A 10,000-nucleotide genomic window follows, 5' to 3' on the forward strand; every position below is an offset into this window, starting at 1 on the left:
GGGCATGCATCTTGTGTCATCAGCCAGTCCCTATTGGCTGTGGTGTCAGACCGCCAGTCTGGCTCTCCATTTAAGGTGTCCAAAGTGTCTGAATGTGAACATTAGTCTCAGAGGGGTGTGGGCACTTAGCAAACAATTAGTTTTGGTAACATAGATTTTCTATTATAAATTTCAGATATGTTCAAACTCCTTATCTTTGGTAGACTCGTTTATAAATAGATCGTAAAAATATTTCTTGTTCCTGCAGGACTTACCCTTGATGGGTCTACTAAAGAAAAGAGCTGGGAAGGCCAGTGTGTACTGAATAACCTTGAAGCCACAACTACCACACACACACTGTCAATCAGACAGGTAAGAATTACAGGACTGTTTTGTGCAGAATTCAATTTAGGAAACATTACTTCTGGTTTGTTGTATTGCTATTTATAATTGTCCCCTTTAAGAGCTGGGAATGAAAGAAAAACAAAATGTAAATGTTAGTGTTGCAAGTGTTGTTATAGTATTCGTGAATTAGTTCATTTTAACATAATTACTAGTCTACTATCATTTATACCATTGCATTCTATATTTTCCTTGTTCCCGTCACCAGTTACAAGTCTTATGTATTTATTCAAATTCCATTGATGTTAAACCTTGATTGATTTTACATAGAAATCCATTGAAAGCAAAACGAAAAAGTTCACATTAATGTAACTTGTTTTGTCTTCAGTGTCTAACAGTCCCTTTGCCCAACAGGTTGTCTTAGGTCCTGAAGCCAAGGAAGGGGAGGTCAATGTGGTTGAGCTTGAGGTCAAAGGTTACAAGGACCAGAAACACAAAATCCCTGTGTGCGTCACAAAGGCAGGAGGCTCATATGTCACAGGCGTCGATGTAAGTTAAATTTTTGTTAGGAGTTCCATTTTCATATTTGATTAAGATTTTTCCATAATTTTTCAATGTGTCAAGAATTACTTCAGATGGTCCAATGGCCATAGCTTCATTCATTGTGTATCATGGTCTGGAATTTATAGTAACCAGCTGTTATTACCATTTAGGAATGAATTAGACTTCTCTGAGATTTAGCATTCCTTATCAGGGAATGGGCTTTAAGTGTAGAATTTAAGAACAGAGCTTGAAATTTATCTTCCAAAAGATAGGTAATTTTTTTTTATTATTGCTAGTCATACATGCCATCCATAGGCTGAAGTCTTCATATTTGTTTCATGAAAGTTATTAAATGTTTGGTGGACTGTTATTGATACTGAACAAAGTCTGCAGATGGTTCTTTGTTGTTGGTCCGATATAGTGGCTCTCCCTCTCACTCTTGACAGAATTTTCCCATGTTTAGGAAGTGAGTTGTCTTAGGGAGAACAATATAATTCTCGCAGATTCCCAACAGGTCCATCAGTTGGTTAAAGTCTATACTAGTGAGTTATATGCAGTTCCTGGATAACTACTTTTGGGCTGCTTACGATTGTGTATGGCTTTGATATTGGTTATTTGTTTTTATGACTGTGTTGGCTCTTCATCTTTCAGTTCTTGGTCATGTCATGCTGAAATATCATGAGCACTATTTTTAACAACTTCCACAAACCTAACCTTAGCCAAATTCATTCTTGTCGGTTCTGAACATTTAACCCCCAAAGCTATTGAGGAAGAATTGAACACCTAACCTATATGAGTAAGATGATGATGAAATTGAATTTAAATTTCAAAAAATGCTTTACAAATGTAAAAATGCATAATGAAATGTTCAAAAGCTAAACAGGATCTGAGAGCTTAAAATTTGGATAGTTTCCTTTTTTTTGCTGTATATCATTTCATCTGTTTCAAGATTTTTTCTGTAGTACAAGGTACTAATATAGGTTTTTCAGGAAAGAGCAGTGAATTTTTGGAAGCCATGGGATACCCATAAATTATCTGTGTACTGTAGTAAGGTCTTAGAAATTCACATCTGCTACCAGCAGCATGTCTTTTGTATTATGAAATGTATTGAGTAATACACTATTCATACCCTGATAGAAATTTAGAGATTTCTTCTCGAGTAATATTTTTATGGGGTGGACCATAGATGGTATCAGTTTATACAAGTTTGGTTTCTTTTTAAGATATTTGTATATAGTTTTGTATTCATGCTTATCAGATTCTGTTGATTGTATAAGATGAAGTATGGATGGTATAGCCACTTTTATTCAAAAGTTGATTAAAAAGATTATTCTTTATTGTAAAAATGAATGTGCATCTAGATTGATGTAACTGAGTAAGAATGAAATGTATTTCTTTAACCCCTTGGTAACGGGTGAAGAAAACAAAAAAAAAAAAAAACTTTGAGCGTGGGCGTTTGGTACATCAAGCCGAATCACCGGCTCGTTGCGCTTCGGTGTGCCGCCGGGCCACCACGGCATGCAGCCACACGTCGCAGATTGAGCAGTTTGTTTTGACACCTATTGGCGTGACCTGTCGGGAAGGGGATAAGCATAATACTGAGGTCTCACATGCACCCACCTATATCACATAATTTTCACAAAGGTAGTGTCAAAGATTTTTTTTATGCATTTTCTTTTACCGTCACAGGTCCTAATAGAAGACACCCCAGCCGTCTTCCGTTTGACACAGGGCTCAGGGCCCATCCACCTCAGTGGGACACACCAAGTAGAGACGACAATCATTGAGGATGACATGGACGACAGCTTGGCTGAGGAAGAGGGCGAAGAAGAGGAGGAAGTTGAAGAGGAGGTGGAAGAATTGCCAGTAAGTTCGTCTTGGACTTATTGATTCATGCCGGGCCTTGTTTTTAATTTTTTACTTTTATAGCTGCTTGGTGTTGGAAGTTGTTTGATTGGGAATGTTGTCAGGGCTTTAGTTAAACTCTTGTAGAGGAGTCTTTTGTTTTGTATTTTTCAACCCCTCCTTCTGTTTTCTTGTGTAATTTCTAACCCTTTACTGGCTCAAAATCTCATTCATGCATACTAATGTACAACTATTTATATTTAGTATTTTGCTACCAGGTAACTCTTTTGTGTGTTCGTGTTGACAAAGATGTACTTTTGATAACACAAACTTAGATATGTAGAATAGCCTTGTAAATGTAGACAAATTCATCCTGATGAACAGTAAAGAGTTAGATTGCTTGTATTTGTAGTTGTAAGATACAAAGGTTTTGAGGTTTATGGATTAAGGGACACATGTAAAGCCAAAATTTTCAGGAATTAAATTTATTAGCTAAGAGTCCAGAAGACATTTGGGTTGTCTATGTACATATACCAAAATGTAAATATCTTTCATGTAGTGAATAGTTTTGTTCCTCCTTATGCTTTTAATCATGTAATAAGTAGATAGTTGAAATTTACATTTATGTATGTTGACAGCCCCCTTCTTATTAAGACCTTAGTTTTAGACCTTAGTTAGAAATAAGATACTATTAAGTTCTTAGAGCCACAAGGAAAAATTGTAATAGACCCAAAACTTTGTTACCAGAGGAATAAAGGATAGTCGCCTAACTGGGAGGCTGCGCAAATAGGATACTGTCCCACTGGATCCTAAATGGTTAGCAAGTAACTCTTTTTATTCCACATTACCTTGTTAGAATTGTTGCCGTGGAGTATTTTGTAAATTTAGCAGTATTTGGTCTTGTATAGCATGTATCAAGAAAGGAAGAAAGAGGTTTTTTATCCTTGTATTTTGTGTTTTAGAATTTGGACTAATTTTAGAAAATATAGATTTTGGACCCTCTTTTTAAGTGTTGCTGGTATTTGGGATTTGATGGGATAGCTTTGTGTCCGTTTATTCTTCTGATAATGAGTCTGTCTGTATAATGTATCCTAAGCATAATTATAAAAGTATTTAGACTGGAGCCTCTAAATAAAATGAACAGTTTTTTGTATTATTTTTTTGTGTAAGTGAATATTTGTAGTTTGTAATGAGACGCCCTTTTCTTCTTTTTTAACAGCCAAAGAAGAAAGCCAAGAAATAAATTTTGAAGGAATTGGATACATCAAAGCTTCAAGACATTGCCATGTTTTCTATCCAGTCTTTAAAATCATTGTATGATTGTGTGTCTGTGTGATTGATAAAAGATGAGAGATTTATTTGTTTTTTCTTGTCCTGAGAAGAGTTTGGTTAAGATTGTTAACCCATTGCTGCTGGGAATGGCATGTATATGTCATGCCCAATGCGAGTTTTTGTTTACACATATATGGCTCCAGAAGTGCTTAGTCACTAAACAGTTGATTACTAGTACTCCTATCTTGCCCATTTATCTTTTTTCTTAATTTTATATTTGTTAGTGTTGGGCATAACATTAGAATAATTATAATATCAATAATAGTAATGGTAACATAGGTGTTAATAGCATTAAAAAAACAATTTTCACAAACTCCAGGAAAGAGAATATCAAGTCTTCTAATTGAGTCAATGGTGATTAAGCACTTGTGGGTACAGAAGATAGGCACATCTTGCAATTTAGTATATACAACAAAAAGAGTTAGAAAAACAGGGTCAATACCATTGTGAAAAATTTAAGGTGACTACCATATTTATGTACAGTAAAGGAAAAATTCTACCACTTGTAGAGATATTAGAAAATTAATTTCTTGGTATTTTGGGAGACTGTAGTGTCTAGAACTCGAGCAGATGATACTGTGATCCAAACATGAAGCCCTATGGAGTTTGAGAAAACACAGGAATAACTAATTTTTTTTTAACTAGACGAGATTGAGATTTTCATATATAAAAATTGACATGGCTACATGTAAATATGTACCACATATTGTGAAAATAGCTTTGTTGTCAAGAATTATTTCTTTTGTGCCAAACCCTTGAAAATCAAACTTGGTGGCCGATCTGTTATGCCAGACTGCTTTTGGCCAATTACAGCAAAGAAATGTGCTTGACTGCTTGAAATATGAAAGATGGGCCAACTGTTAAGAATACATCAGTTTACAAAGTAAATTGATGTATTCTTAGCAGCTGAGTTTAGAGTGGTATATGACCTTTAATGTCTAGCACGTTTATTTTGCTTTGTAACCAGTAACTCTTGATAGCTGAAGTAGCCAATACATTTTCACTCCTAAAACTAAGCTGTTTTTAATGCTAACTAATGCAAATCTAAGGCCCTGTCCACACAATTGAACAGTGCTTGGTGGACTTTGCCTGTTTATTGATTCAAGCTTGTGTCATGACAAGAGTGCTGGTATCAAGCAAGGTTGTTCATTCATGCTAGGTGACAAATGGCCTTATCTTGTAACTTTGCCCGATAATGGGCATGGGCATACCATTGGCTTGCCTGCCAATTTTGCCATGATAATAGGCATTAAATTAAGCAACATTGCCTGTCGGGCAGTGTTCAGCTTTGTGGATGGGGCTTTTCAGTTTGCAGCAAGAAAAGGATTTACCAAAGATCCACTTTCTCTTAAATTGATATGGATAAAGCAAAGTGAAAAATGTCAGTATAAATAAGAGTAGAAACCACTTTATTAACATCTATGGACTGGGCCAGAGAAAGGTGTTAAACCTGTTAATTCTGAAGAAAATTTTAGTCTCATTTGGTGGTGTTTTATATTTATAGCTGAGCAGTACCAGCCACCTTTTTATGAAGTTAACCTTTTGAATTTGAAATTGTGCTTACAATAGAGTAATGAAATTTACCAAGTCATAAGTTGTATATATTTGTCTACTTTTTAGGATCTCAGGACAAGACCTTTAAAACTTGTAAATGATTAAGAAATCTTTTTGTGCCACATTTTGTGTTACTCCTACAGATGATGCAATATCTTATTTTGCAACTTTTCGAGAAGTTCATTGAGTAGTGCATTTCATGTCTCATGGTTGTTTATGCAAATGAGACCCCCTCAATCCCTTGCCCGTTGTTGTCGTGGGGGGGCTCAGGAGGCGGAGACTGGGACCCAATGCTAGGGAACTCCCCAACCTTGGGACTCAGCCCTCGCCTCAACAAATTTTGCATGGTCTTTTTTTCCCCCTCCTACTTTTTCCTTTGTCCCTTCACCAACCCCTTCTACTATCCACTTTCTAAGGTGTGAGAGCCGTGCTGAAAGGTTGAAAGGCTGACTTTGTGCCAGTCCTGAACGGCCTGAGGGAGCCATGGACACGGTATTCCCCTGCTTTAGTTGTCTAGCCCTTACCCCTCAAGCGACCCTGAGGGGTGGACCATTTCTCTCCCTAACATACTCCAGGCTTATCATGGCCAACAATGAATAACCATTAACCAATAACCATACCATTATTATAGGCAATTGCCTCTTCATCAAATAGCTCCACCAATTTAAACTCGCCCGATTCCCTGACCCCAGGCTCTCCTTTGACCACGGCTCTGAACACTACAACTAATACCCCCTCCTCAATGCCGACTAGTACAGTATCCACCCTAATCAACACCCAGGAGATATTTCTCCCAACATGCTCAACTTCAACAACTATACCCCCACAACCACCTTCATCAACTACCCCATCCTCCCTTATACTACCTTACAACCTTATTGTCCACCTCCCCATAACACTACTTCCCTCAACACTACTCCCTCTTCCACATGCCCCCGTCCCTCTACTACCCCCATCTCTACAAAATTCTTAAATAATCTATTTAGCCCAGCCAAATGGGACCGATTTTTCGTGATCCCTCCCACAACTTCTCACACTTTCTGCTTTGACAACCTATTTCCATTCCTCAAATGCATATACATCCTTCACTTGATCTAACCCCTATACATTACCTTACCCAACCTTAACCCATTGCCCAACTTTGACAACTAATCACTAACTCGACCACCCTTCACTACCATTTACTATAGTGCTACATGACCTTAGATGTCTAGTACATTTATTTTGCTTTTAACCATTAACCATTAACCATTATGCAAATGAGAAGGGTTAGAGGGTTTGATTTCTTAATATTTCAAACATAGAACATTGAGAATTTTAGATGAAAAATACGTTATGTATATTTAAGGTGAATAGGAGTTTCAGTATGCAAGTAATTCCATTTATAGATCCATCAGAAAAATATAATCAAAACTGGTAAAGTTTTGTAAAGATATTGATTCTCATTCATATCTTTTCTACATTTGTAAATATGAATATGGTTCATATCTAATTAAATCAGATAGCTATGAATAGTGTCATATTTATTTTATACTATTTTTTTTTTGTTTAATGGGCAGTACTGTGAAAACATAAGCATTTTTTATGCTTTGCAAATGTGTATATTTGCTGAAGGTATGCCATATAAGTTTGAAAATAGAATGTATTTTTATACTGAATAATGTTAGTACAGTACTTAAATGTGTTAAGATTTTGATTGTATTGTTTTTTCTTAAATCCTTAAGACTTCATTTGAGATTCTCACTGCATTATGCAATTTAAGCCAATCAATTTACTAATTTAATCTTTATAATCTTCATCTGTTAGCAAACCAACATAGCAGAAAAATGCACACAAACTAAAGTTACTTTTACAAGGTTAGAAGGACAGATTTGAAAACAAATCAGGTCTAATGCCTGAAAGTGATATCTGATTTAATTCCTGCTGTCTTGCCTCTCAAATATATTGCTGGTGTGCAATTTGTTATTGTCATTGTTGTTACCAGTATTACTTTCATTGCTTGTACCTGTTCCTGTGCTAGTGCCAGAGTATTACCTCTTTTAGGATTATTTTACACAACTTGAGTAGACTGTTGACAATTAATGTTCACTCCTACCAGTAAGAGTATGTTTTGAAGACCTTATCAACTATAAAGAATTTGGTTTTAACCCATTCGTGACGGGCACCGTGAGTTTACTTGTTTAATTGTTTTTTCACATAGATGGCTGCACTTGTACTATATCACCAATGAGCCAATTACGAGTACCCTTTTCTTTGATTTACGAAAATATTTTATGTTCTTATTTTACTATTACTATTGTTTATAACATTATAGTAATTATAATGCTTATAATAAAAATAACACCATCGGTATTCATAGCACTAGTAAAAAATACATTTTCCCGCCAACTCAAGGAAAGGTAAAATCAGGTAAGGCAGAGCCATCTATGTGTAGAGACATTTTACAAAAAATATAAAAAATGGGCACAGCATTTTCCCCATTTTTTTTTCATTTTCCCCGTCGCAAATGGGTTAAGCTGTTATGATTTTGTACCGGATTATGAGAGGTTAACAATAATGATAGAAATTTGCATGGGCGTTTTTGTGGCTCCATGATTAGTAACCATTTTGGTAGTGATCTTCCAGTTAGAGCCGTAGATTTTGGGATCAGGGGTTTTCTTTGAGCACCAAGATAGTGGCTATCATATCAGTGGATGTCCAGTTTGATTGTGGATATTGGGAGGGTAGGTTAAGTAGACTTTTTAAGTTGAGAGATGAGGGTAGAATTAAACTATTAGTGCCTTTCTTCTTTATTTCTGTTATTGTATCATGAGGTTGTTGTTTTGGGTTTTGCTTTATGCTTTATAAAAATTCCCTGATTCTTTCTAACCCTAGGACTCATTTCCTCACGACTTCTCGCTGATGATTTCTCTCTCATCCCATGTTTCTTTTTTCTCTTGCCACATGATTCCTCACTGTCTTGTCTCAGGTTTTTTTTTTTTCTTTCCCGTCATGACTCTTCTCTGTCATTACTGTGCTTTCTCTCATCTCGAGAACCTTCCCTCTCCCTTCCTGATTCCTTCCTCACTCTTACCTCATGATTGTCTCTTTTTTTTCATGACTCCTCTCTCTCTCTTGCCTCATGAGTCATCTCTCACTCCATGACTTCCTCTTTCCCCACATGATGTTTCTGTTCTTGTCACTTGATGATTCTTCCATCTCGCTTCTCATAGCTTCCCTCTCTCACCTCATGAATCGGCCCTCTCGTCTCGTAACTCCTCCCTTTCTTGCCTCTTGACCTATCCCATCCTGGCCCCACGATCCCTCCCACCTTCGCTTCATGTGCTCTCCTCGCCCTTTGTGGTTAATGGTTAAAAGCAAAATAAATGTGCTAGACATCTAAGGTCATGTAGCACCAAAGTTAATGTTAGTGAAGGGTGGTTGGATTAGTGATTAGTTTTTAAAGCTGGGTTAAGGAATTGGTGAGTGAATGGGTTAGGGTCGGATAAGGTAATGTAAAGGGGTTAGATCAAGTGAAGGATATATATGCGTTTGAGGAAGGAAAACAGGTTGTCAAAGCAGAAAGTGTGAGATTCTGTAAGGATGTCTGATAAGTTGGGTTGTCTATGTAGGGAGGACGTGGGCATGACAATTGAATATGTGGGACTGAAAGAGGAACATTCGGAAACTGCGAATGTTCCAATGAAGGATAGTTATACTTTCGTTGATTTACTGGCAAAGATTGCAGTGCGTGTTGGAGAATTTGAAGGGGAAGGTGCTAGAGGGTGGGATAAAGAATGAGGTTGGGGAGGTGGTGTTGTATCAGGAGGGGTGTCGGGAGGTAGAGGGTCTGGGGAAGAGGGTACTTGTGACATGAGGGATTCACGTGTGTATCCAGGAGGGAGTGGAAGGGATAGAGGGGATGGTGGGAGGGTTAATATAGGTGGGGCTGGAGTCGGGGGGAATGGGTTTTGTTGGGATGGGGTAGGAGGATTGGGTGTAGGGAGAATATGAGTAGGAGGAGGATGGATATCGGCAGTCACTTTGAGTGTGGAGGGAGCGAGAGTTGTAGAATTTGAAGGTGGATGAGTATTAGTTTGGGACTCGATTATGTAGTTCTGGATATCTTCAAGAGTTTCTGTAGTGGAGTTGGTTGGGGAGTTTTGTGAGATAAAGGTTTTCTTGTGAGGGGGGGAAGAGAAGTCTGGTGTTTGAAGAATATTGGCAAAGAAAGGTGGAGGTGATTGTGGGGTAGGGGAAGAGGGGGTGGAACGTTTATTCTGTATGCTGCGGGTAGTGCGGGGAGGGAGAGGGGAAGCTGTTGGGGCTGTAGTAGAGATTGGAGTGTCTGGATTTAGGATGGTAAAAGAATTTGACTGGGGAAGGTAGGAGGTAGAAGAGGGGAAGTTAGATGGAGGGGGGTTAG

The 10,000-nt window shown here is 37.5% G+C and overlaps 1 protein-coding gene across 2 annotated transcripts in view; it reads left to right on the top strand.

Moving 5' to 3' along the window:
- The window catches only part of LOC125030668 (nucleoplasmin-like protein ANO39), a 5,895-nt gene extending 1,828 nt beyond the window's left edge, over positions 1-4,067 (top strand). Inside the window, exons 2-6 of one of the 2 annotated variants that reach the window (XR_007115417.1) lie at positions 248-351; positions 736-870; positions 2,554-2,730; positions 3,457-3,525; positions 3,929-4,067. Coding sequence is in view for 1 of the 2 variants with exons in the window: in XM_047620864.1 (XP_047476820.1) it covers positions 248-351; positions 736-870; positions 2,554-2,730; positions 3,929-3,952 (440 nt within the window). In the remaining variant the exon portion in view is untranslated. The remainder of the gene's footprint in view (positions 1-247; positions 352-735; positions 871-2,553; positions 2,731-3,456; positions 3,526-3,928) is intronic. The other variant, XM_047620864.1, reaches the window with a different exon arrangement.
- The last annotated feature ends 5,933 nt before the right edge of the window (positions 4,068-10,000 follow it).

The sequence above is a fragment of the Penaeus chinensis genome, chromosome 2 (genome assembly GCF_019202785.1).
Source record: "Penaeus chinensis breed Huanghai No. 1 chromosome 2, ASM1920278v2, whole genome shotgun sequence".
NCBI classification, from domain to species: domain Eukaryota; kingdom Metazoa; phylum Arthropoda; class Malacostraca; order Decapoda; family Penaeidae; genus Penaeus; species Penaeus chinensis.